The sequence below is a fragment of the Penicillium odoratum genome, assembly GCF_028828045.1.
Source record: "Penicillium odoratum strain IBT 22623 chromosome Unknown utg000001l_segment0_segment0, whole genome shotgun sequence".
In the NCBI taxonomy this organism is placed as follows: domain Eukaryota; kingdom Fungi; phylum Ascomycota; class Eurotiomycetes; order Eurotiales; family Aspergillaceae; genus Penicillium; species Penicillium odoratum.
In genome coordinates this window covers 3,634,318-3,660,611 of record NW_026643143.1, presented here as the reverse complement: position 1 = coordinate 3,660,611, position 26,294 = coordinate 3,634,318, and the positions used below count along the sequence as shown (strand labels likewise).

At 49.0% G+C, this 26,294-nt stretch overlaps 11 protein-coding genes across 11 annotated transcripts; 5 read left to right on the top strand and 6 right to left on the bottom strand.

The window, feature by feature from the left end:
• Positions 1 to 288: 288 nt before the first annotated feature.
• Positions 289 to 2,329, bottom strand: N7520_001390 (putative MFS transporter; the record flags this gene model as incomplete). The annotated part of the gene is made up of 8 exons (XM_057135325.1): positions 289 to 534; positions 594 to 698; positions 796 to 1,500; positions 1,552 to 1,623; positions 1,672 to 1,963; positions 2,014 to 2,084; positions 2,136 to 2,209; positions 2,260 to 2,329. 8 exons carry the CDS (start codon positions 2,327 to 2,329, stop codon positions 289 to 291), a joined length of 1,635 nt encoding a protein of 544 aa, XP_057001261.1.
• A 768-nt stretch (positions 2,330 to 3,097) lies between these two features.
• N7520_001389 (GNAT family N-acetyltransferase) lies at positions 3,098 to 3,767 on the top strand (the record flags this gene model as incomplete). Its single annotated transcript, XM_057135324.1, has 2 exons — positions 3,098 to 3,352; positions 3,438 to 3,767. The coding sequence occupies 2 exons, from the start codon at positions 3,098 to 3,100 to the stop codon at positions 3,765 to 3,767; spliced, it is 585 nt and encodes a 194-aa protein (XP_057001260.1).
• Positions 3,768 to 3,797: 30 nt separating this feature from the next.
• N7520_001388 (Zn(II)2Cys6 transcription factor) lies at positions 3,798 to 5,362 on the bottom strand (the record flags this gene model as incomplete). Its single annotated transcript, XM_057135323.1, has 3 exons — positions 3,798 to 4,577; positions 4,640 to 4,902; positions 4,948 to 5,362. The coding sequence occupies 3 exons, from the start codon at positions 5,360 to 5,362 to the stop codon at positions 3,798 to 3,800; spliced, it is 1,458 nt and encodes a 485-aa protein (XP_057001259.1).
• Positions 5,363 to 5,549: 187 nt separating this feature from the next.
• On the top strand, positions 5,550 to 7,261 carry N7520_001387 (uncharacterized protein; the record flags this gene model as incomplete). The annotated part of the gene is made up of 2 exons (XM_057135322.1): positions 5,550 to 5,740; positions 5,794 to 7,261. The coding sequence occupies 2 exons, from the start codon at positions 5,550 to 5,552 to the stop codon at positions 7,259 to 7,261; spliced, it is 1,659 nt and encodes a 552-aa protein (XP_057001258.1).
• Positions 7,262 to 8,354: 1,093 nt separating this feature from the next.
• On the bottom strand, positions 8,355 to 10,813 carry triA (uncharacterized protein; the record flags this gene model as incomplete). The annotated part of the gene is made up of 3 exons (XM_057135321.1): positions 8,355 to 8,525; positions 8,591 to 9,040; positions 9,101 to 10,813. 3 exons carry the CDS (start codon positions 10,811 to 10,813, stop codon positions 8,355 to 8,357), a joined length of 2,334 nt encoding a protein of 777 aa, XP_057001257.1.
• A 1,392-nt stretch (positions 10,814 to 12,205) lies between these two features.
• Positions 12,206 to 13,849, top strand: N7520_001385 (acyltransferase family protein; the record flags this gene model as incomplete). The annotated part of the gene is made up of 1 exon (XM_057135320.1): positions 12,206 to 13,849. The coding sequence occupies one exon, from the start codon at positions 12,206 to 12,208 to the stop codon at positions 13,847 to 13,849; it is 1,644 nt and encodes a 547-aa protein (XP_057001256.1).
• A 722-nt stretch (positions 13,850 to 14,571) lies between these two features.
• Positions 14,572 to 16,578, bottom strand: N7520_001384 (uncharacterized protein; the record flags this gene model as incomplete). The annotated part of the gene is made up of 4 exons (XM_057135319.1): positions 14,572 to 14,990; positions 15,045 to 15,122; positions 15,180 to 15,786; positions 15,841 to 16,578. The coding sequence occupies 4 exons, from the start codon at positions 16,576 to 16,578 to the stop codon at positions 14,572 to 14,574; spliced, it is 1,842 nt and encodes a 613-aa protein (XP_057001255.1).
• A 349-nt stretch (positions 16,579 to 16,927) lies between these two features.
• N7520_001383 (putative pantetheine-phosphate adenylyltransferase) lies at positions 16,928 to 18,133 on the top strand (the record flags this gene model as incomplete). The annotated part of the gene is made up of 1 exon (XM_057135318.1): positions 16,928 to 18,133. One exon carries the CDS (start codon positions 16,928 to 16,930, stop codon positions 18,131 to 18,133), a length of 1,206 nt encoding a protein of 401 aa, XP_057001254.1.
• A 741-nt stretch (positions 18,134 to 18,874) lies between these two features.
• On the top strand, positions 18,875 to 20,453 carry N7520_001382 (F-box domain protein; the record flags this gene model as incomplete). Its single annotated transcript, XM_057135317.1, has 2 exons — positions 18,875 to 19,226; positions 19,288 to 20,453. 2 exons carry the CDS (start codon positions 18,875 to 18,877, stop codon positions 20,451 to 20,453), a joined length of 1,518 nt encoding a protein of 505 aa, XP_057001253.1.
• A 1,075-nt stretch (positions 20,454 to 21,528) lies between these two features.
• On the bottom strand, positions 21,529 to 23,121 carry N7520_001381 (histidine phosphatase family protein; the record flags this gene model as incomplete). Its single annotated transcript, XM_057135316.1, has 1 exon — positions 21,529 to 23,121. The coding sequence occupies one exon, from the start codon at positions 23,119 to 23,121 to the stop codon at positions 21,529 to 21,531; it is 1,593 nt and encodes a 530-aa protein (XP_057001252.1).
• A 1,543-nt stretch (positions 23,122 to 24,664) lies between these two features.
• Positions 24,665 to 25,987, bottom strand: N7520_001380 (uncharacterized protein; the record flags this gene model as incomplete). Its single annotated transcript, XM_057135315.1, has 1 exon — positions 24,665 to 25,987. One exon carries the CDS (start codon positions 25,985 to 25,987, stop codon positions 24,665 to 24,667), a length of 1,323 nt encoding a protein of 440 aa, XP_057001251.1.
• Between the last annotated feature and the right edge of the window lie 307 nt (positions 25,988 to 26,294).

The following is a 26,294-nucleotide window of genomic DNA, read 5'->3' as shown; positions in this document are numbered from 1 at the left end:
TACTCGATGTCTAGAACCGATGCTGGAACCATCATCAATCAAGTGTGAATCGTCTCCCCAAGTCGAGTTGTCACGGAAGGGACTGTTGGGGATAATGTCGTCCTTTGCGTGCAGGCCATCTCTGACCGTATTTGAAAGATGAGTTTCGTGGTTTGATTCTGGAGGTACATATATGTGATCATGAAAAACTTCAATGCTACATTTCAGTTGGTCCTATAACCTTCGATGTTCTATACTATGACACATCTTCAGCTATACAAAAGCCATGATACGATATCCGAAGATCTTTCAATGCCTAGCACTCCCCTGATTCTGCACCAATCGATAATAGCGTGCTGCCGATGCCCGCCGAGCATCTTTGCCCCAAATTATCATCGGAATCATTAAAGAAGTAATCCCAAGACTGATAAATCCACAAGCAATAAACATGTTTTGGGTTCCATTCCGCTCTATCCAAGGGGTAATAGCAAATGGAATGCCAATACTTACGGCATTGCGCATAAAGGCAATTCCAGTAAACGCATCACCAGTGATCTAGAAAATTCGATTAGATCGACAACTCTATATAGGGCAGGAAATCTTGAGAAACATACCTCACGGTAACTATCAATGACTAACGTCAAGGCAGCATCACTAATACTGCCGAGTCCGAAGCCGAAGAAAACTCCGGCAATACTCGGATATATCCAATGCATTCCCTAAATGGGAGAAATCAATCAAAGAGCTCAGATAATCAACCAGATAAATACTCGAAAGAAAAGTGAGAAGTATGCTCAGGTATGTGAGAGAACTTACCCTAGCAATAGAAGTGCCAAACATGATCAAACCCCCGGACATAAAAACTGCAGGTATAGGAAGGATATACAGCCGCATCTCAGGCTCAAAGAAGCCCTTATTCCGACGCGAGAAATACAGAATGGACCAGTCACCCAAAAAACCACCGTATATGGAGCCGATAAGATTCCCGATGAAGGGGCCCACGCTCATAAAGCCGATTTGCTCGGAGTTAAATGAGTATGGTGGAAGTGGGAATGTGAGTGATAAAACACTGGACATTATGGTTAGAAGTACAACGCCGGAGGCGTACTGTAGAGCTGTGTACATGACGGCCGGGAAGGTTAGTAATACGTAGAAGGGTCTGTAGTAGTAGGGCCAGATGGTTTCTGGGGTTGGTGTAGCCAGTGCTAGACGCTTGCGCCATGTATTCATTGGGATGCTGGGGTCTAATTCGTGAAGCAATGTGCTGGGCTCGATGGGCTGTGTAGGCTTAGACTCTAGTTGGCGTGAATTCTTTTGATCCTGATCCTCGAATTGGATATCAATGTGCGTGTCTGGCTCATGTTGCGACTGACCCATGATGAGAGGGACGTATTTAGTCTCTTCATACACGAAAATGAAAAGAATTAGGAAAATAGCGTTGAATATGCCCATGGTTATATAGGACCAGCGCCAACCTTGGTTGGTTGCCTGTGCTCCTGCTGCCATTGGGGCTAAGAAAGACTAAGACTTATATTAGTAGAATTTCCGTACAGGTCTAATTGGATGGCATACACCAATCATCACCATGGTCATGTAAAGACCATTCATACGGCCTCGATGGTGCACGAAGAAGAGATCCGCAATCTGTGCAAGGTTAGGCATCTAATCGAAATAGTCAAAAGTCCGACGCACCGTGATCTCAACGATAGCTTCGTTGGTTGCACCAGCCAAACCTTGCAGTAAATTGGCGATGTAAAGCCCAGTCAAGCCGTGCAAGCTAGCCGACCAGAAAGAGGTAGCGACCATGAGAATTGTTGATATAATGTATATAGGGCGACGGCCATATTTCTTCGCAAATGGAATGAATAGGAAACATCCCGAGGCTAAGCCGACAAAATTCACAGACATTGCTTTGTTGAGGTCTGCGTAGGTGGTGTGGAGATCAACGACCATTTCCTGCCAGAAAATGGTTTGCACAGAGAGGCTAATCGAGGATTTTAGCTGGGATGATACTTGGACATGAGGTTGTCTTACGCTGCAAAAATTACGACAGTCATACCGAGGACGATGGTAAAGTTGACGGTTTTGCGAGCGGTGCTCCAGTTCTTCGGAGGTATTTAGCTTCAAGAACTCGTTGATCTCAAGTAGGAACATACCAATGGCTCATTTGGATCACTGGTAGGAATAGGATCGAGCATCACGACACGGCTGTGAAGATCGTAATCATCTTCTATGGAGCAAGTCAATTGGAATTCTATGTGACAATTCTAGCCGACGTACCTCGAATTAACAAGAATGTCCCTGGGGGACTGTTTCCCTCCACGGAAGTAACTTCAGTAGTATTGGCCATGTTGTAATTGAAGATCAAATGTTCCAGAGGAATGTGAGGAGATTTAAGCCATCTTTGTACCAACTATCGATGATACTATGCACATGATGAATACCTATTCTACGCCTGAGTTCCACGATAAGATTAACTGCACGTTAACTAGGGGAAGGTGGACCTCGGGAAATCAGACAAATTGTAATTCGCCAATTGTGCAACGCTTTGATCTGGGGCAATAAGGCGTCGGCCTTCCTCAATTGGCCTAGACTGGTGATTATACGCCAAGAAAAGATAAGTTTAAATTAGTTGTTAGCTTCATACACGGACCTTCATGGCATGCTAGCTGGGAATGGCAGGTAGACACGATACGAGTGTATATTGCTTCTTATCAAATCTATCTTGTTCTCGCGTAAAGTTCCAGCTTCCAAATACAAAATTATTCGTACTTTAACGTCTTATCAAATTCATAACAGCCACCTCGAAAGCTATCCTGATTTCGCATTGCTGGCAAAATTCGGGCACCAAAGCTCGAGCTAAAAGATACCATGTCCAAGTCGATCACAGTCGACTTACGTCAACTTCACCATGGTCTAAGCTGCTTCAATCCTCAAACAGTCTCAAGAACCTGAACTAACATGTCTTTTAGCTACAGCAATTCCAGCCGTAATCCGAACTATAAATGCTGCATTCTCATCCGATCCGCTGATTCAATGGTTGCGCCCAAATGCAGCGTCTTGGGCCCAACCAGACGATTCAGTATGGGAATGGCAGTATCGACGAATCCAGACAGTGATGGCATACGGCAAGGTGCTTCACTCGGCCAGTGTTCACGACATGGCGCTAAAGTTCCCGCAGAAGCAAAATGCTTCTACCGAGTCAGTTGAAACGTCGCTGACAAAGGAGCCACAATCTTCAATTACGGGGGTTTCAGGCGCTGAAAATGCAGGCGCGGTCGTCTTTCTATTTCCGCCCAAGGAGCAACTATGCTGGTCTATATCAAGACTCTGGCTTGTGTGGAAGTTGTGTTTGCTCAATATTTTGAAGCCGGTGCATGATACAGGGTCTAATGAATTGGTAATCAAGGTCGATTTATTTTTTGCGCAGCTTTTTGCTAATTCCAATTTCGTGCCAGCGAGTCGATCAGCTACTTGCGGCGAACAAAAATGGGTTGCGGAGTGTACAGGCCCTGTTCTCAAAACAGAAGATATGGTATCTCGAGGTCATAGCTGTGCATCCGTCCTTGCAGTCGCGTGGGATTGGAAGAGGTGTGATGAAATGGATTTTGAGACATGTTGGAGACCAGCCAATCTATCTGGAGTGTACGTGTCGAGAAAATATCGATTTCTATGAGAGCTTTGGGTTCAAGGTTGTTGAGGTGGTCGAACTCATGGACAAGGAACAGAGTCTGAAGTATTGGACCATGGTTCGTTCGGAGAAAATATCACCAGGAAAAGATCTATAGGTGATCATGCTATTCAGCACAAACCATAACTCATATTAATCCCATTTCCAAACCCCTGGCCCTGGCCAAATCATCAACACTTAGAGTTGGATCCCTCTTCTGCCACATTTCCTTCAGTATATCCAACAAAATCTCATCTTGCCGGCACCCAATCATGCATTTCTGAATATTCAACTGCCACTGCGGGTTCTCACATAGGAGCGGAACCTCCAACCCAGCAACAACAATAGGGAACAACACTGCATTCTTAATAAAGGCATCCTCAGTCGGACGTTCCAAACATGCAAGGCGAAGCGCATCAAGATTCGCCAGGATCCGAGTTACAAGCATAGTTGCATCAGCCGGACACGCAACCGGCTGGCGCCACGCCAAGAAGCTGCGTATATCTCGCGACTGGCGCTCTTCCGCTCGTGCATGGCGACGGAGAGTCAGTATCCCTGCTAGGCGATACGCTTCCCACAAATAGCACTGTAGAAAGCTTCCCGCTTCGCCTGGCCAGTCCCAGAAACTCTGTTCTGTCGTATCGATACAGATCCCGGCAAATAGGTCAATGAGGGTCCGTGGTAAGCCACTCACTGGCTCGACTCCTTCCCTGGGTGTAGCGGGCTGGCAGTAGCAGCGCCAGATTCCGATACAGGGGGTCTGGCGGCCAACTGAGAAGAATGGCAGGTCCATTATCCCCATCACCTCAACTAGGTGGGTGCGGAATGGAGTCCGTGTGGCTGTGCAATGACTATCAGTGAGACCGTGGCTTTGGAGGATATTATGCATGCCTTCTAGATGGACGGTCCAGGGTAGACCGTGCATCAGCTGTTTGAGACAAAGGGTTAGAGCGTGTTGTGGAGCTGAAACAAGATTTTGGGATGACGCACGCCAATGGTACACAATAGTAGCCCAGCTGTTAATGTCCCATCCGACAGGATGGTGCTTCGGGTCAGTTCGGATCGGAATTCCCTTAGTGCTGCGTCAAAGTATTCCATGAAACGAGGGGAATGGGCGGATGACAGGGAGATTTGAAAAGCCAAACATATTGTATATAAGGCGCTGGATTCTTGACATAATTGAGGTAATCGAGGGTGCAGCATAGAATCTCGAGTAGTGGTAGCATGAAGAACGTTGATACCCCCATTCATGACTTTGATCGTTAGTCACGGAATTCTACTATTCATCAAAAACTCACATTCACTGAACAAGGTCTCGTCCTGTTTAGACCTCTGTAGCCGAAACGGTATAGATTCCCCGTCAGAAATCATGCCGTGATCATTATTCGGAGATTCATCATGATAACTCGAGCCTGATCTCACGGGGCTGGTGAATGGGCTAGAATCACTAGACAGTGCTTCTAGTCTCTTTCTTTCCCTGTTGAGATCTCTTTGGCGACCCTTAGGCCTAGAAGGAACACTCTCCTTCAGTGGCTTATCCGCACCGGTGAAGTGACCACGGGAGGCAATTCCACTACCCCAGCGTAATCGTACCTCATACCCTTCACATTCAAGCCCACGCTGCGCACAATTCTGACATACCGGGCGGGTCTTATCGCAGCCCCTGCGACGACGCTTGCATGTCCAGCATCCTGTAGACGAGCGGGTCAACATTCCGAATCTGTATCACGGAAGCAAGTGTCAATAAGCAAGCGCCCTGCATTATGTACGTACAGCAAATGCGGGGAAAGTCAATAGTGGAGTCGCTGATAACGGGTCGACATTCCTAGTTGGGCGATAACGAGAAGCCGAGACTATATATCATCAGTGATGTGAGTAGAGTCAACATTCGAATGTGAAGATGTCTTTTCAAGAACCTGTTGAATTTTGTAAAGCTACCATCCCTGGACTGGGGACGGTGGACGGGTTGGAGTATGCCAACGGCGTCCAGCAGTTCTGTGGTATTCCTTATGCGCATCTCTCCAAGCGCTGGACCCGGTCCACATTAAGAATGAGCTGGGAAGGAGGTCATCATGATGGAACAAAATTGGGGTAATGTAATCATTGGTCGAGCGAATTGAGATATTATATTCACATTTGAATAGCAACGATTGTCCAAGTCCAATTGTCGAAGGAGATGATGCCGATGACTTGGTCCCTGTTCCTCCACCAGCACACTTCTCCGACTCACGAGTCGTAGACGAAAAGTCCGCACTCGTTATGAACATTGTAATTCCTCATTCCTGGAATCCTGACAAAAGCTATCCCGTCTTTGTCTACGTCCACGGCGGCTCTCTGCTGTACGGGGGCGCAAATCTGCCAATCTTCGACGCAGTGAACCTGGTTTCCCATAGCATCTCAATCGACCTGCCAATTGTCTGCATAAACTTCAATTACCGAGTCGGTATCGGCGGTTTTCTCGCCGGGAAGATTATCGCCGATGAGCTCAGAGAAGACGGACATGCCGGCAGTGGAAACTTCGGCTTCACAGACCAACAAGTCGCTTTGGAATGGGTCCAGCGATACGTCCAATTCTTTGGAGGTGATCCTCATAATGTCACTGCGGTGGGTGAGTCTGCTGGCGGTATCTCGATCAGCAATCAGTTGCTCGCAGCGAATCCGTCAGTATTCCATCGAGCGGTATGCATGTCCGGTCTATCTGCAGCTATTCCAGCATGGACGATAGAACAACATGATCGCTTCTTCGAAGCTGTTTGCCGTCATTTCGAGATTGATCTTTCGACGCCCGAAGCTTTGGATCAGCTTCGTTCTATTCCACAGCAAGAACTTGCAAATGCAACCCCAGCTATTCAGGGTGTTCCCTCAGGCACGGGGAATCCGTGTCTAGACGGATGGTTCTATCGTTCTGAACTCAATCCCAGAGATGTCAACAGCCCGCCAGCTTGGCTGAAAAGTTATATGTTTGGCGATACCTATCATGAGGGTGTTATCTTCCATTTGAACCTGCTGGAAGATGACTACCAATCTGTCCGCCGGGTTCTTGCAGATCATATCAACGATGAAGCTCGTACGGCCCAAATCTTAGAGGCGTATGGGATCACCATTGATTCTCCACAGGATGAATTTTTGGCTCGCGTGGAGCATATGTGTGGTGACGCGATTTTCAAGATCCCGAACTACCTGCTTTCTCGGACAGCGAAACAGTCATCGTTTTTCTATCACTTTGATCAGCGGTCACGTATTCAAAATGCTTTTCAAGGCACGGCTTATCACGCTCATGAGCTGCTTTATCTTTTTATGAACTTGGAAGATGAGTTTAATGAGGAGGAGAAGCGGATGGCTCGTGAATTTTCCTCAGCTTGGATTCGATTCGCAAATGGATTGGCACCGTGGGATGTGGAGACTGGGGAGCGCAAATGGATGGTTTGGGGACCGGCCAGTAAAGTAGAGTTGAAAGATGAGGTGGAAGATCAAGAAGTTCGTGATTACAAGCGTATAACTTGGATCCTGCAGCTGGACGAAGGGGAATGTTGGAAAAGGTGGCTGGCTGGGGTGGATGCACTGGTCAATCATAGGTTGAAGCTATTCGGTAGCGCTTGGATATCAAAATGATATCTACAATCTGCTGATAACTGTGGAATCCAAGATGTCTACTAGTAGGTTGAGGGATTGACATAGTTCTTGTCGAATAAGCCGTCTGAAACATGTTTTCTCTATTGCCCCCATACGGTGGGCCATAAGTATCATGCGGACAGATGGGCTATATCATACTCTCTAATTCTGTTTTGTATTGTACTTGGATATTCACAATTGAATCATCCATAAAACCCACCCGAGTCTACCCCAAAGCTTCGTAAACTAGCTGATAGTCTTATTAGGTAAAAGGGAGAACCTAACGTATTTCACTAGCGAACCGATCACACAGGCGAGCCGATCACCCCAAACACCATAGTAAATATGATAAATTACAACTCATTATCTCAACTATATTAGTTTGTAGGGGCTTTTACTTGAAGCTCAGTTGTTTCCATATAATATCTAGTCCATTTATGCAATTTTAAAGATTTTCTGAATCAATGACTGAGATATATGTATGTTGTTAGTTCAGTCTTGTAATTTCTAGTATCGTGATGATATGAGAGTTCGGTTTATTTGAAACTGATATATGTTACTGAAAGTCCTGATCAATATCTATCAGCAGTTTTTTGGCCTTTTTTTTAGTAGTTGTTGAGATATTTGAGTTGTAAATAAGGCATTTACTATGGTGTTTGGGGTGATCGGCTCGCCTGTGTGATCGGTTCGCTAGTGAAATACGTTAGTACCTAGCTCGCAGGTACTTGGTTTAGAGTAGTAACTCTTTTTTGATTTTAAGCCTTGATTTTTCGATTAATGGACATAGTATACTGCATGTTGCCAGATTGGTACAATGTACATGGGAAGATATCTGGTTTGCTATCTAGAATAGGACTTCCAGTTCTATCTCAATTTGTAAGTTTGTAGATTACTGTTGCTGGAATTTTGGTATTTTTGATTTCTGCCATTTGTATAAATGATTTTAGCTGATCTGTCCGCATGATACGTATGGCCCACCGTAGCCCCCGGGAATGCAAATAAACCAGATCGGCACAGATAAAAGGATAAAAAGAACAGATCGAGTAACCCCGGATCAGTCTAAAATAGATGTTACAGGATATAAATCAGTTCATCAAGGTGGCACCGCCCGAGCTAGCACGCGAATATTATCCACAAAACCCTTAATCAATTCCTCATATTGATTCGTGGGATCCCCGCTCATCGCGAGTTGACCTTGTCGGCGAATTTCAGCAGCGGATACTTCGATTTCGAGCTCGTGTTCGAACTCGTTTTTCGTCGAAGGCTATTGGAAAGGTCAGAAGACTGTATGGTAACACAGGGATGGGGATGGGTAGTAGTGGAACTCACCTCAGCTTTGGCTACCTGCGTCAAATCCACCTGGTAAGCCAAGTGTCGGTAGCTCATGCGGTCCTTGTTTCGCTCGCCACGACCTCCTTTGGATGTGTCCACCAAGGGCAAGTTGCGATGATCGCCTTCGTACTCCATTTCTAGGTTCACACTCACGCGCCAGTCGACTGTGGTGCGTGGGCTACACACGTCAATATCCGCGACACGGCATTTCACGATCTTTGCAAGCACTTCGCCAGTCCGTTGATCGGTTGTCACCCGAACTTTTGGTTTGTGACGAGGGTTCAGGTTCTGACGAATGACGGGAGGCAGATCGGCGGGTGACACCTCGTAAAAGGTATCACGCTCCTTTTTGTGTGCGTAGGAAATCGGGACACGAGTGGAATTGGGACCGGGCATGGATGCTTTGACGGCGTTATTTAGGAAGTTATTCATGGCACGATGTTGTTCCTGTAGAGAAGTCACGGTCAGTATACTCTCTCGGCTTTGTTCATGTCAAAGTAGACTTACAACGGTCATGCTGCTTTCGAAAGATGTTCGGAATCGTGGAATGTCTCGGTTGACGACGGTTTCAGTAAGAATCGGCAAATTCAACCTCTCTCCTCTATCCATGTCCATGACATGTCCCAATTTCCCTTCAATCTCGATGATCGCACCTTGCCCAGCGGCCGCAGAGCCCGCTGGCCCAGCTGCCACGTCGTTCCTCATCACCACATGTTGAAACAGAAAATCGCAGAGGAGCTTCGTAATTTCTTCGTGAGGAATAAATCCAGTGATGGATGGCTCCCACGGTCCCAAAATTCCAACCGGCTTGTTGCTGGTGTTGTTGGTGCTCGGCGCAGTTACCGCAGCTGCAGTTGGGGCTGGAGGCGCAGCTGGTGTGGGAGGACCGTTGTTGCTTGGTGGTGCTGCAGCTGGTGTTCGAACAGAGGTAGGAGTGACGGCTGCGGCTACAGGTCCGGTTGCAGAGGAAGTCCGACGACTCAGTTGTTGCGCTTCGTATGATTGCCTGGCATGTTTCGGAATAGGGGGTAAAGGGTTTGGGATGACCGGGCATCTGCCTTTCGTGCGCGCGCTTCGCTGGGCATAAATAGGAGGCTCGTTGTATCGCCTTCTTTTCGGTTTGGGTGGCTGGCTCGTCATATGCTGACTTGGCTCGTGGTCAATCTCCATCTTGAATTGGGAACCGCTGCGTGAGGCGGATGGCGAGCTGTTTATCTGCGTGTGGGCTGTTGCAACAGGTGAGGCGCGTGAATCTGACCCCGGTCCAGAATGAAATAGTGCTGTGGGACTCTCGTTCCACTTGTCCTCAGACGAGCGAAGCGGACCAGGCCCGGCCGAATCAGAGTTTGCCGCGGTGCTGTTTTGTCGAGAAAATTCAGGACTTGCAATCTCTGTTTGCTCTTGCTTCACTCCTGTGGAAGAGAGAGGAGGTGGAGGATCAATCGGGCGTGACTGGGAAGAGAATTGACGTTGTCTTGATGGTGATGCCAATTGTGTATTATTTCGTGATTGGACGTCTTGAATAGTTTGGGGACTGGATAGAGGGTTTCGGGAAGAATCGTGACCAGAGGATTGAGGACGGGTAGAGGAAGGAGATTGACGCGAGATGAAGGCAGGTGGAGGGCCTAAATGTGTACCCGGGACCGACTGGTGGGCGGAGGGAGAGAATTGATGCGATGGGTGAGGCTGGGGGACGGAAGGCGGACTGTCTCGGGTGATCGGACGCGGGTTGGTCATAACACTGTGAAGAGAATGGGAGCGTTGTTGAGCAAAATATGATGCCGGCTCAGAGTGTTGGACCCCTGCGCTCATAGGTTGCGGTGTATATGGTGAGGCCAAGGGGCCCGCGGGGTGTTGAGGATGTGGATGGTATGCCGATGCACCATATGGGTCACGCGCCCCGGAGCTATAGGGAGTGGAGACGTGCGTAGGGCTTTGACTTCTTTGAGATTGTACTGCTGTATTGATCGGATGAGGTCCCGTGTTGAACTGCTGATATGGCGATTGGGTAGGCCCATAGGGCGAGGATCGTTCGGGTGAGGCATGGGATGGATGTTGCAATGGAGGCTGTGGAGGACGTGGTGGATAATCAGAATAGGCCGATTGAGCGCGCTGTTTACTGGATGGATCGGAGGCAGGACTTGACGACTGGTTGGACGGTGGTGCGTTGGCTTTGGATGCGCCGCCAGCGTCGGTATTCATGATGGTGCGCAAATCCATGACGATGGTATTCGGGGATTGCGACCACGACCACCCAAGAGCTATCGAATATCGTGCGCAAGCGATCGCGACATCCAGACGAGGACAAAAGGAGTCGCGAAAGTGGAGGGTGGGATGGCTCAACGAAAAGACAAAGAGGAAGGGAGAGAAGTTCTCGCCCCGAATCGCGCGAATTAGGAGCTTGGGAGGATCATCGCCGCTTCGGGGAAGTCCACTGGCAAAGAAATTACAGAAATTTTGTATAATAGAATATAGATTCTAGGCTATAGATTGATTTCATTGCCATGCATAGTTTGGAGGATCTTGATCAGTTGTTTTCTTCGGGTTGGAGCTCTCAGACGACAGGAAGCTGAGCTAGTATAGCTAGTATAGAGCTCAATCTAGTATGAGATGATAATCAATATAACAGTAACAACCTTTAAGTTTGAATTTCCAGGTGCTACCTGGTAATATGTGGATTTCAAACATACAGTAATTTACTTATATCAATAACTCATCCAATTAACATCAACATGAGAAGTACTATATTCAACAGTTCAGACACAAGAGCAAAAGGCCACAATTTCACAAATCATCTAGATCATGTGATGTATAGATGCTGAGTAATCATTTCCGGATCTGTCAGGCACTAAGGCACAAATGAAGCATACCAATTACTAAGCAAATGATAACTAGTTAACTATAGTACTAGCACTAGGTACTCTATATTATTTGCCTATCCTACCCTGCCTCCTACCCAGTATCCTACCTTATCTCTCACCCTATAATTTAGATACTCGTCTCTATAACAAGCTTTCTAGCTCAATAGCTCAATAAATAAAACAGTACCAGAAAGAAAAGGGAAAAACAAGTCGAAGCTACAGGATTCCAACGTATTTATACCCAAGTAACATAAAGTGTCCCGAAAAGTGAAGTTTATGCGTTCCACTATAGCGTATTCTTGGTATAGATGGAGCTGCGTAAGTAGCAAAGCCGAACACGGGAATGTAAACTGTAAAAGGAAGGTGATCGCTATGTATGTTCTTGACACTTTCGCTCCCAAATTTCTTCTATGTCTTAACTCTACTTCTTATTTTTTTTGTCGAATTTATATCTATTCCTGTTTGTCTATTAGGTTGCCAAGTGGAGAAGATACAGTTACACTACCCGCTGACGTATTACGGCTCAGAACGCCAATGTGGACACGGCAACGTTAGCTTCTCCACGACCCTGACCCTCTCCCCGGAACGGGCTCATCCTTTTCTCTCCTCTCCTCTTCTCTCCATTTGCAGTCCACCGCAGTCGCGCATACCCATTCGATGATTATTTCGACATAATACCCCCCCCTGTCGCGCTCCACGCGGCACCAACCATTCCTCCCGAGGCATAGCGAATTCCATACTCCGTACCACCATGGCATCCCACCTCGAAAACCGCGAACACCGCACCTCAACAACCTCAATTCCCCTAGAAGATCTCGAGGCCGCCTCCAGACCTAATAGCACCTATCAATCCTCCCGCTGGAACGGATTTTCCCAGTTTCACCCGTCAAATATACTAGCCAACCCAAATGGTTCAACGTCGCAAGAGGACTGGCTGGCCAGTGCGGAGGAAACTTTGCTCAGATTAATGATCGCCCTCACGCCTAGCTTTCTACAGAAATATGTCGGCGTTGTGCCGGATCAACCGGCGAAACTACATGCGATCGCTGCACTCGATGGGCTCCGAGGCTGGGCCTGTCTGCTTGTGTTCAACTTCCACTTTCTTTTCGCGTATACATGGAAAGTTGCGATCGGATGGGGATTTGCGGGCGAAAATTGGGGAATTCACCAATTACCCTTTGTTCATCTTTTGATTTCTGGCCATATCATGGTGGCCATCTTCTTTGTCATCTCGGGCTATGTTCTTTCTTACAAGCCTTTAAAGACTATTCGGTCTCGATCTTTTGATCAGACCTTTACTGTGTTAGCGTCGTCGACTTTTAGACGGGCATTGCGCCTTTACATCCCATCTATCATTGGTCTTGCGTGTGTTTTTATCGGTGTGCGGCTTGGTGTCTACAATTATTCTTGGGGTGTCATCAAGGAAGGCCACACCATTGTCGGCACGAATGAGCAGCATCCGCCAGTCTACAAATCCCTCTACAAACAGTCTTGGGACTGGTATTACACGGTGGCGCGTTTGATGAATCCATTTGATTGGTCTCTCTACTACAATAACTATAACCCCCATCTATGGACCATCCCTGTCGAGTTCCGCTGCTCACTCGTGCTCTTCCTTGCAACCCTGGCGACCTCGCGTTTGGTTTCTTCCGTGCGCATGGCTCTCATCGCTATCCTGACTTGGTTCTGTATGCGTTACGGCAGATGGGACGTTGTCTTGTTCTTGGTGGGTATGCAGATGGCCGAAATCGATCAAATCAACGGAACCTGGGAGCGGCCAGCTTCAGCAAGAGCAGATGACAACCTTCACATCCGTTTCCAACCGGGCGGTAAAGTGATCTTCAGTGTCTCTCGTCGGCGTCTGTGGATCGGAGTCTTCGTGGTCGGCCTTTACATCGGCTCGTGTCCTAATCTCGGCTTCAAGTGGACGCCAGGCTACAGATGGATCTGGCATATCACACCCCATACCTACGGGGAACCTCACCGTTTCGCGCAAACAATCGGTGCAGCCCTGATCGTTTTCAGCATCAATCACTCCCCCGATATCCAGAAACTCTTCACCAATCCCTTATCCCAGTATTTGGGCAAGATATCCTACGCTTTCTATATTGTCCATGGACCTATTCTCCACTCGTTAGGATACTCCATTATGCCTAACATCTGGGAAATCACGGGCAAAGAAACGAATATCCAGTATTGTTTCGGTTTCTTGATTGGTTGGCTGATTTGTCTACCTATCTCTATTTGGGCGGGCGATGTTTTCTGGCGTGCTATTGATATTCCTAGTGTTAAGTTTGCGCGTTGGCTTGAGGACCAACTTATAGCCAAGGGTGCTTCTGCAACTACAACCCCGAGTCTATTGACCCCGAGGGCGCAAACCCCACGGAGGCAATGACTTTTAGGTAAATATTTTTTGAAGTCCGTTTCCATCAGTCTGCTCGCTGGTCGAGTAAGTATGAAATACCATATTTTTCCAGACAGCAGCGATGTTTTTTTCACGGCTCCATAGCTTGAGATATGTTCGTAGAACCGCTAGAAATAATAAATACTCCCGAGGTCAGCTCTCAGCTCACCTTCCGATGTATAGCTTACAGCTTAATGGTGAAGAGTCATAATGGTTTGTTTGCTCTACTCTCGTGCCACTCCAGTCTAGAAAGGGATAATTCATAACCTGAGGTCAAGACATCAAGATGAGCACATGAAATGGACAAGGCGCTCCACAGCCAAAATTCCAATGTATCATTCATTCATTCATTCACTCGTGCCAAAATCAAGATAAATTTCGATGATCTCATCCATCCAGTATCACTCAGTGTGGATCTAGTTTTTTCCGGCTGATGGTGCTAGGCGTGATGATCAGGCAACGGCAGTAGGCGGCTAGCAGGATAGCAAAGGATGCAGGATGGGAAACAGCGGAAATGCAGCCGCCAAGACAAGATTGATGGAGATCAAGGAAAGGAACCATCTAATGCAGTCGGATATGCTAAAAACAAAACAAATCCCAGAGAGCGCGAAATGATTAGGCAAAAGATGACAGCCCAGTGATTACAACCGAACAGCCTTCCGAAGCTGAAAGTCTTTTCTTTGTGTTCATACTTATGGCGTTTCGATTTCGTTTCATAGTGCAACGCCCCAAAACCCACGTCCGCCACAGACACCGAGCCATTCCCGGGGTTGGCCTGAGGGGTTGGATCCGCCCTGCGGAGACCAGCTGATATTGGAGATTTCATAGTCGCATTGCCAGGCAGCGGTAGGGCCGCGTTCAGTGGTGGTGGATTGGGAACCAGGGTTGTTGACAGGAGGTGACAGCGGCACGGCATTGTGCTGGTTAATAAGATCCCAGAGGAGAACGAGACTATCATCTCCACCGGAAGCAAGATGACCACGTCGACTGGGGGACCACTCAACACAATTAAGCGCAGCGGAATGTCCCTTTAGCTCAAGCAAGGCTTGTCCTGGTTGCCGCACATCGAGAACGCGGACAACGCTGGAATCCTGGGAAAAGGTAGCTAGGAGATGGGCGTCATGTGGTGATGCTATAGAATAATGTGAGGTCATGCCATGGCTAATACGAAGTAAAGATGACCTACCGGCAATTCTCAATAATGGTGGCGGCCAAGCTCCTGCCTGTGATCCAGGTGGACTGGTGTTGCCAGGGCTCATCACCGCTAGGATGTGTTAGTTATCCGGATTTTCCGCAAAGAGGCCAATATAGGGCTACATACGCTTAATGTCTGTCTTTTCAGATGGCTCGTAAATGATAGTGCTGTGCTCCAGGCTCCGCAGATCAAACATGCGGACACTACCATCTGCACCACAGCTGACGAAAACATCAACACTGTTGGCACAGAACCGAACATCAAAGACTTCCTTATCGTGAGCAATAAGCTGTGTTTTGGCTGTCAAGGTAGGGATATCCCAAATTGTGCAGGTTGTATCAATACTGGATGTAATTATCAAGCTGGGTGAGATCGTGTTCCAGTCCAATGAGGTTATCGGGGCAGTGTGCTCGGGGGATTTGGAATTGGAGAGCAGCGCCAACGGGGACAGCTTAGCACAAGGAGCCTCCCGTTGACTTGAAGACCGCGTTATACTGTTTGAGCTCGGTAGCGGTTGGGAATTGGGAAGTGACCACAGACGAAGGTGATCACCCGAGGTAGCGAGCAAATCAGTGGATTGTTTTTGAGACGATGGCGGCTCCCATAAAATACGTGTGACGGGATATGAATGTGTCGCTTCGGCTGTTTTGACATATTCTAACTTGATCTCCCCTGCTGCCGCATCTGGGGTATCAGGGTCGGGCTGGGCCCAGTGCGTATCAACAATTTGAATCTACAGAAACAATTGTCAGCAGAACACTCCTTGTCACCGAAAGGGATTTCGCACATAGTTGTGGTTGTCTTCGAGATGACTTCCCAGGGCCAATTTGCCTCCAAATGAACTCGAGCTCCCTGAGATTGGCCATTTGCACCAATCAACCGCGTATATAGGCCACGGTGCGATGTAGTTGCTATTGGTGGGCACCTGATTATCGCTGTTGTACGGAGCTGCACCTGGGCTCATAAGCGAGCCCCCTAGGTAATGGTCACCAGGAAGACGAACGTCGGCCAGGCCGAGCGGCGAATACTTGGAGCCTTGCGGGGTCTGAGGTGGGTATCCAGGCCCGGGGGATGTAGGATACTTGTTGTCCTCAGGTGCACCGTGCTGCTTGTACATGGGCTGGTCGAATCCAGCCGGGCTCGATCGTGAGTGTCCATGAGAGTTAATCATGCTCGATCGGTGGCTGGACTGCTGTGATGACGGCAAGGTGGGGATGGTCGACGGGGCTGTATTGGCCGAGACAGCTGGAGGACGGTTCTGACCTCCCGGGGTCAAGGCGCCTGGTAGAGTGTTATTGCTGTTTCCACTACCGCTTCCATACTGCAAAGATTGCGATGGTTGGACATTGATCGAGGGGACCTGGGCCGCGCCTGCACCTGTATCTGGGTTCGTGGGAAAGTCATGGGAGGGAGGCTGACGGGACAAATTCTGATTTATCAGGCCCGTGGATGGAATATGAAGTTCCTCCGGCTGGCGAGCGAACGCAGCGGATCGTCGGGGGGAGTCGAAGGAGGGATTCGACATGGTGCGGAGGGACTGGGTCGTTAGGGGCGGTATTGGATGGGGCGTAGCTCCACTCCCTGGGATAATGGAGACTGGTGGGAGGGAGGGGCCCGAGGATGGCAGTAAGCTGCACAAGCTTCACAAGAAGCTCCCGAGGCACGATGAGGCGTAGAAGGAGGAGCGACTGTGGATGTCGCAGCTTGAGAGTTTCATTGAAGCTGGGGGTGCCCGCGCTGAGTCAGCCAACCCCGGGTGACACTCCCGCTTTCTTTATTTGGAATACAAATGGTTTCTTTTGCTTTCGCTTTTGCTTTTCTACGATCTCTTTGTCGATATTCTGGCTTTGTTACAATTGTACGTAGTTGCACTCATGTCATCCCACATCAAATCCCCTTCGGCGCTTTTGTTACTGCCCTCGCCTCCGTCATTCTCGTTTGGCGGGGTCAAGGAAGCATTCGAGGCCTCGATATCGGATGTGTTCGTGCAGCTGTCTAAGTCGCTGAAAGGCTCTGATCGGATTGCAACCCTCGATATTGCTTTAGCAGTCCCAGGCTTGCTTTCACCATCCAACAGGCCGCGTACAAAGATCTTTACCGAGGTGGAACATTATGTCGGCAGCATTTATACTTTGATTGGGGCCGTGGGGACTGCTCGAGATATCGAACTTGACTCACCCGGTGGTATAGATGCTCGCCTAGTTTTTGTTGATTTTCCGTCATCAGACGCTGCAGCCTCACAAGTCACTACTAGCTCAAAGATTGGGCCAATTCTTGACATTCAGTCCCTGGCAACCTCGGGTCGACAGTGGGACCATGTATTTTTTCCAGGCAACCAAGTCGGCCGGGATTTGGCCGACTCCTTCCTTAGTAGTTTGACCGGTGCCTCCAAGGATCACACCGCATCGATCCTGCAGACGGTCTCCAGCGAAGAGTGGTCAGCCCCGCAGTCTCCTCTGGTTCCTGAGGACCAGCCGTCCCTTCAGCCCCACTACTCGATTGCGGTTGGAGGAACGTTCGATCATCTTCACCTCGGTCACAAACGACTGCTCACAGCACTGGCACTAGCACTGGAGCCGCTTGATGACACTAGCCAGGATCGAAAGAGGATTTTGACGATCGGTGTGACTGGTGATGCGTTGTTAGTGAACAAAAAGTTTGCCGAATACCTAGAAAGCTGGGAAGAGCGGTTCCAGTGCACTGCAGCCTTTTTAGCCGGCATTATGGATTTTTCGAACGGATCTCCCCGAGTGGAACGCAGCAGGACCTTAGATGGCAAGGGACAAGTGGTGGTCATGCAATTTCAACCCAACCTGATCTATAAGTTCGTGGAGTTCTTCGATGTCTGCGGCCCAACCGTTACCGATGAGAACATCAGTGCGTTGGTGGTATCGAAGGAGACGTCAGCTGGAGGGGTATTCGTCAATGAGGAGCGGTCCAAAAAAGGCTGGACAAGATTGTCTATTTTCGAAGTGGATGTTCTGGTGTCTGGAGAGGCCAGGGCGAGCGCCAACGGGTTCGAAGACAAAATCAGCAGTACTGACATCCGCCGACGACGTATGAATCGGGCCAAGGTATGAAGATCTGGAATCTAGGGGAATTTGGAATTACAAATCAGGGGGGCCGGGGGATAAAACTAGGGGAAACAATGGAGACCTGTAGATTCTAATACATTCGAATTTCGGCCAATTTCCCCCAAATCGTGTTGGTGGCTTCTCCACCACACGCGAGTCCGTCACTCTGCAGAGATGTGACAACTGGAGCGGGGCCTGCATATACTTTACAACCACCAACAATCTTCCCCTCTCAAACTACTCGCTCTCCGATGCCTAAAAGTCTCTGCAGGTTCGCGCTGTTTCGCTCTGGCTGGCCGCAGGCTCGATCAATCATGTGATTGCCGTGAGAAAGCCTCACCAATGAAACCAACGTGATGCGAAGGCCCGTCAGCATCCAAGCGCGCTAAACCAGGGTCTTGATGATCATCCCGGTCGCGTCGAATTGTTAGGGTGAGAACTGTCGCCATGCGTCTATGGTGAGACAGGACTATGGGGGTCCGACGAGTCCAATTCCATTCGATACTTGTACTCCTCATCTTTTTCCTATTTTTTCTATTTTCTTTTTTTTTTTTCATTTCTCTCTTTTTCCCGGGTTTATAGTGGGACTGGTGCCCCCTCAATCGTGCATCCCCAACTGATCTTCCCCTTCTGCCGGTCTGTAAGACTTGGTGTAGGAGTTTCCTTTATCTCTTCTCTCTTTTTCCCCTTTTTCCATGTCGCTATATCTTGTACAGGCAGCCGGATCTCGGCTGCGAAGCGCCGATCATGGACCAGTCACTTTGTATTCAGGACCTCGCCGATGAGCTGTTGAGTGAAATTCTGGCAATCTTATTGGAACCTACGCGAGCCCTAAACGGAAAATTGTATACCAACGGGAATCATAGCAATGGGGAAGGTCAACTCAAATTTGTTAGATACGGAGAGACTTCCGATCTGGATCGATTTCGCCTAGTCTGTAAACGGTTCATGCGGATCGGCACACCTCGAAAGTTCGCGCGCTTCAACTTGCGGTTTTCGAATGATGGGTTCCGGCGACTTGGGGAGCTACTGGAAATGCAGCGAGCCTGCTACGTTAAATCGGTGACATATCTCGTGCGACCCTTCTACCAAGGCGGCGGTACCCACTCCTTCGATTCACAAGCCTATATGGGACAGATCGGCTGACGACAAGATCACAGGGTGGACATCAATCTTTGAGCAACTCGGCACCGAGAACCCATCCATCGCACAAGTTCACCGACAACGATTGGACGAACAAATAAATCTTATCCAAAACAACCAAGATCTCATCCAGCTTCGCTCGGGGATTGCTGCATTTTCAGAACTCCAGGAGATCAAACTGCTGCGTTTGCAAGACGAAGCCGACGAACACTTGATCGATTTTATTCGCGATCGTTCCATCCGCAATTTTGAGCGCACCAATACAAGCATTGCTCGGTTCGAGTGGGAATCGGCATGTTCGCGCGCAGTTACAAATCTTGGGATCGCCCTTTTAGGCTCTCAATGTACCGCCATCAGATTTATCGGTCCCCAAATCAGCCCCGAAGCTACTCTCAAACTCCTGCAAGCGCCTTCCTCCACTCTAGCCGCAATGGGAAGCCGTCTGACCAGCCTGGATGTCAATTTTCATTCCAATACGGACATTACCGCCACCATGTCGGACCTATCTAGCGTATTTCACCGCTTCTTCATCGAGGCCAAGAACCTTGTCGCTATACATATCGGCTTTCCTCCTAAAACCCCACTTGATTTAGATCTCGATGCTATTTTCCATGATATTCGTTGGAAAACACTTCGCTCGCTCAGTTTGCAGGGATGGCGTCTGAGCGCCGACGAGATCATCTCCTTGGCCCGCCGACATCGCCGCCAACTTCGCGATTTTCGCTTATGCGCCGTCTACCTTCGCCCTATGGGGCGTTGGAAAGACGTACTCAGGGTTCTCCGCGAAGAAATGGAACGTCTAGATCGAGTGGAGCTCTACGATATAGACTATGCAGATCATTTTGACGCATTATCCATGACTAGCGGCATCGAAGTCTTTGATACAGACCTCGCACCACCGTCGTCCCTTTCAGTTGAGGCTGCTACGTCATTTCCAGAGCAATCTTGGGTCTCGGGGTCTGTACCTAGTGCTTCTGTCTTCTCGCCATTACATGGGAGGCGACTACCCATCCGACGCACTTCGTTGGAAAAATTACGCCATCTTTCAACAGATGATCTCCAAGACAATGGATATAGTGTTCAACAAGAGCAATTACAGCTCTGGGCGACTTGGGTTCTGTCTGCGCAACAACGAATTCACAGCAATAGACATGGAAATCATTGGAATGCCTATCATATTTAAATCGAGTTAAGTTATACCTGGTGGGATCTTGCTCTAAGACGAGAGAAGTACTCTGCTATCGGAGGGAGGTATCGTGTTTTTACCGGAGTTGGAGGCTGTTTGAATTATTTTACATCTAGAATATGAGGACCTGTTGGATTGACGTTTAAAATGACCCGAGCACTTTTGAGGCCAGAAACGGCTGCCTTTTCACGCGTGATTTTGCTCAGTTTGAAAGCTTGGTATGGAACTCCGTTGAATGCTCAGACTTGTCAAACTTCCGGTTTTTCCTCCCAGTGCTGCCACCGGTCCGAAGGCATTGGCCCTAGTATATCGATATACCGAGATAATACATCCTCTTCTTCCCAGCAATTGGTACTGAAAACGGATTGCATTCCGACGATGTCTCAAATGGCCGTGGTCAAGCTCCAGATATCTGAAGGATATGAGAGCACAGACTGCGGTTCAAATGTGGCTTTTGAGGCTCACAATGCAAACGGCGTGCAGCACTGCTGACCTAATTTGCTTTTCGAGGGCAAAATTGCCTTGCTCAAGTCACTTAGAATCAAGTGTGTCGGATAACGTGACATCCTTCGGGTGTTTCCCTAGCCAAAGCTCCTAAACGGCTTCCGCCAGTAAATTAGGTGCTAACAGCTGGCTGACTGATAGGGACTGTCTCTGTTAAGCTGTGCTTTCCATACCATTATTTGACAGAAAGGTCATCGAAGCTTGACGAGAAGTATCGTGGAGAGAAGATCCACTAATTTACAAACTGACCAATCAGATGCTACGAAAAAAACACACGTTCCCAAGTAGTGTTGATGTTGAATGTTGATGTTAATTGATTATAATTGCATGGCCTGAAGAAATGAATCTTTAACTTGAATTTAATTTGAATAAACTCAAATACAACCCCTGAGATCGAATACACAACTGATGTGGCAACCTAAGACACCGGTTGGTGACTGGAAATGATGTGAATTCCACTTAACAAAGTGATCGATAACATTCTCTTAACTATCATACAACAAGAAGCTCAAAGCTTGCATGTACAAGATGCATATTCTCCGACAAATTCAAAAGACTATGGAAATGTCTAATAACAGCTCGCCCAATCACCACCCTCCTTCGCAAAACTCAACGCATCAATAAACTCCTCCTTCTTGCAACGCCCCAACTTGTCAACTCCACACCCCTGCAACGGAACAACCCGATCATTAACCAAAACCCGTACAAACTCCTCTTTCTCCGTACCGCACTCCATAACCTCGACATATGCCCGCGCCGCAAACGGCACAGTCCACGCAGCAGAGAACCCATCCGCCGCACTATCAGACTGCACATGAGTAGTTGGTAATGGCGCCGTAGCATTATACAAGCCCAGCGCAAAGAAAATGGGAATCATTCCATTATCGTGCGTGAAGTCCGCATACAGGGTACGGTTCAGGGGGAAAGTAGTGGCGGCGTTCGATCCGTTGTCCAGTGTGTGGTTTGTAGAAGTGTGGTCCTGTACCGGGGTGCGGGTTATGCGGGCGATGAGCTCGTTGACGAAGCCTACGCCTTGAGTTGGGCCGAGGGGATTTCCGGCGCCGTAGCCGTAGTATTTTGAGAGGGATTGGAGGTAGTTGTATTCAGTCCATTCGGAGTCTGTGAAGAGGGCGCAGAAGGGGGAGACTGTGCTTCCGTCGTCTGTGTTGGAGAGGGTGTCGTAGGAGCACATGTCCATTAGGTCGGTTACTTGGTCGAGGGTGAGAGACACGCCTGGGAGGTGGGATTGGAGGCGTGCTCGGATGGACGGGGCGAAGATCGCGGTGTAATTGTTTGTGGCATCGTCACCGATTGTGCTGGCTTCAAAGGCTGGACAGGTATTGTGGTTGAGGGTATTGTTGGAGCCTGTGTCCTCGGAGATGACAACGTTGATGGTTGGCGAGGATTGTGATTGCAGAGCTTTTTTGTCTTGTAGCTTTGTTTGCTGGAATCCTTTGATGAAATATTCGCCGGATTCTATCACGCGTGAGGAGCCCGAGGAGCGCATGAAGGGGATGTTGTCGCGCGCGAGAGCTTCGTAACGCTCGTAGAATTTGATGCCCGAGTTTGTCATCTCGGACTGACCGAAGGTGGTGAGGTCATCGCTTCCCAGAGTGTAGTTGTACGAACTAAGGAATGCGGTGTTATCCTTGTATGCGGTGGCGTTGGCCTGGATGGCTTCTATAAGCGCTGCATAACTTTTGCTCATAGATGCGGTTGGGTACCGAGCACCGTGGCGAGAAAGCACCTGCACGAAGGTGACATCGCATTGCTGTGGAACGTCACCGGAGATACCTTCCGCTGCGAGGGAGAAGTAGGGCGAGTATTGGCCCCAGCGATGGGAGAGGTCGGAGAAACACTCGTATCCGTCATCTACGCTGTTGCAGGCGTGGCGAGGGTGCACGGCTTCCTTTCTGGACCTGTACGACACAACCAAAGGCTGGTCAGGGTTTTTGTGTACCACATTCTTAGATGAGGGTTCGTACCCGTTCGTCAGATAAAACAGTGCCAGGGCCAGTACGCTAAGAGGAGCTGCGACAAGGCCGATGATGCGTAGCCTTCTCCACGTAGGAGAGGAAGACTTGTGAGGTATCGGCTCGGACCTGTCACCTAGCAGGCTTTCCTCCTCCGGGGAAACGTATTGGTTCTTGTGCCCCGCCATGTCAAGTCTCACCCTTGTTTGATATGATGTCAAGTCCTTGAAATGGATAGAGTCCGTGCTCACTTGATCTTAATTCAAGGAGCATTATGAAAGGGAAAGAGAGGTATTAAGTAAATAAAAAACCGCAACAAAATTCACCGAGAATACAAGGCCCAGAAGAACATCGTGTGCTTTGCATTTGGTCCAGGGCAGACATGCAAGCTCGTGAGCCCATCCATCACTCTGATTGGTCATCCCGTGATCAGCACGTGGGGAGTTACCAAAACGGTACTCGTCGGTTACTTCACTTAACATAGAGTTTAACCCGTGATTTCTCGTACCTTCAAAGTACACAAATCCACACCTTGCACCTGACATTCTTGCTTTTCTGTAACAAGCTAATCACATCCACTCAATCCTTCAATCATCTGCAAGTCAGCCTTTATTGTAGGACACACAAAACTCCCCACACCGCCAGTCCGATCGGATCTGAATCTCCACACCTTGATCAAATCCATTTTGGATAGATCGAAGCTGTCAAAAGTCGATCATTTGAACCGTTAGATCCCAATGAAAAGCAAGGGGGGTCCCAGAAACCGACAGCTGGTAGCTCACATCCAACCCATCTGTAACTGTGGATCAGTCGCGGGATTAGCCGAGTGGACCTGTAATGGTGACCAAGACTTAGCTACTGCACGGCGAGTGCAGACCGAACATCCGAACCACGCCACAGGGATCAGTAGTGATATATACCGACTTTCTTGTATTTCCTTAATTGGTGATCCTGCGGCTATGTATCGACTTGGCTGCATGGATGTGGAGAGCTAGAGGTAGATCGAATAGATTAATTTAGACCATGCAATATTTCTGTGAGACGCGGCTAATCCATGTCGCTTTAGAGGGGATTCGGGCGAGAAGCTTACAGATCGACAGATCAACGATGTCACGGGTCGGGAATGCGAGGGGAAGCTTGAGGTAAATTGGACATATTGATTAGGATCAGCTCTATGGTCAACTCCATGTCACATTGCGCCTGTGAGAGATAGGTCAAGAACAAAGAGGACATCTGGAAGGAACTTTTGAAATAAACAGAAATATAAATCTTTCTGGCATTTCACCAGAAGTACCAGGCACTATGGAAACCAGACACCAGGGTCCACTCCATCAACAAATAACCGATTAATGTATAGAGAGTAGAGGGGCGTAACCACTTTTCTTCTTGTAGGACATTCTCGATCTTGATCTTCGGAACCCTTGGAATGAGGTGCATAAGGAGACGGGGGGTATGGTGCAGAACAAAAGGAAAGAAAATCACAAATGCAGATACTAATACACCTAACCAAACATTGAAGGTGAAGGTGAAGGCGATTTTATAAAATGATGGCACCCGCTGAAATCATCAAGAATGACAATGTTCACCACCTGCAGCCAAACCAGTGACTGCGTGCTCCAGACCTGACATGGGTAAGAGATATGACATATGAAAACATAGGAGAGAAGAAAAAATTAAAAAAATGGGATTTGAATAAATCCCCATTGCTGCCCAATGCAATGCTTGGGCAGATTATGGTCGAGGCCATGAGCCCTGGAATGGCGGCAAAGGCCCTCCAGCAACCGGTCCTGAAGGCGCCACATCTCTTCCTATAGGTGCAGATCCATGGGGCACAGGTGCGTAAGGTGCTACCGAGGTGCCTGGCCAGCTTCCTTGCGGCCTTGGGGCTGTTTCAGTCGGAGTGGGTAGAAGTGAAGCAGATGGTGCCGGACGTGGTGAAGGTGGTCTCGGTGGTAAGGTGCTTAGGGAGGTTGAGCGGCCGAGGTATTCACGGAAGAAATCGCGCTCAGATCTATAGTGATCTCGCTGTAGGGCGAGGGCTCGGATCTCCTCACTCTGGCGACGGATCTCGTCTTGCTGGGCTGTGAGCCGCTGTTCGAGTTGGACCTCATTGCGCTTACGATTGCGAAAACGACGAGAGGCGTCGCTGTTTGCTTTGCGCTTTTCGGCTTGGCTGCTGGATCCGGATTTTAGGTCCATGACGCATGGTATTAGGCCGCCTAAAGAGGTTGTGCTGCCTGGCGTACCTGGTACCGGACTTGCTCTCGCCCCGGTCTCCTCTAGACGTGGTCCGGCTGTTGCGGGAACTCCTCGAGTCATGGGTTCCATTGTCATGTAGGGAGCCGCTGCGTAGGGAGCATTTGGGGGGATGGATGCCATTGAAACGGCCGGAGACGCACGTCCATATTGACTGTAGATTGTATGAGATTTGGTTGGGCTCGTCTCCTGAGATTTATGGTTTAGTCCAGGCCCTGCACTCGTTCGTCGCGAATGGAGGCCAGGCGTAGAGTGTAAGGGCGCAGTCACGGGAGTTTGAGTGCCCGGTAATGAAGTAATAGGTCGTAGTGCCGAATCCAGCGGCAGGGGAGAGCTAACTGGAGTCTGTCGCAGACCCATCAGAGGTTCATGAGGCACCAGCGGCGAGTGAGAAACACTCGAATGACCACTCCTCCCACCCCCCACAAATCGCGCTGATGGCGAACCAGGGTTCATCACTGGCCGCATAGACTTGGGGGAGAGCGGCTGCTGCAAATGCATGGAACGAGGAGCGGGCGAGGAACCCTTCCGCGGTCGGGAGGCTGTTCCAGACAAACGCAGATCCCGACTGCTTTCCATTGTCTGCGCCGGATTCAAAATAGCATGTACCCCATTGGGCCGTGACGAAGCGTCCAGCGGTGGTTCTACCGGCCCATATGGATGCCAGGACTGTGGTCGAGCCCGAAGCGGTGGGCGACGAGATGAATGGCGAGTGGCCGGACCAAGCTCATTGTCAATTCCGCTGCGACCTTGGGTCGCATCGTCTGACAATGGAGCAGCACGTAGAGGCTCCGGCATGGACGGCTCTCTGGAATGAGGATTAGGGCATGGCCGATACCCCCCTCTCTCAGAGTCAGCGGGGGGCTCACGAGTGGAATGAGAGGAGGGAGCCCGGTACTGTGAATCTGCTGGATATTGCGACAGGTTTGGGGTATGTAGCAGCCTCGGGTAAGGCGCGGTCAACACGCTGAGCCCAAGAGTAGCCACGATGAAGGAAGTTAAAGGGCTGGAGGCTTAAGAATGAGTTCGAGCGATAAGAACTACCGCACTAATTCCAATTGAGATCAAGTTGATTAAGATCAGAGGAATTTCCCGTGAGCCACTG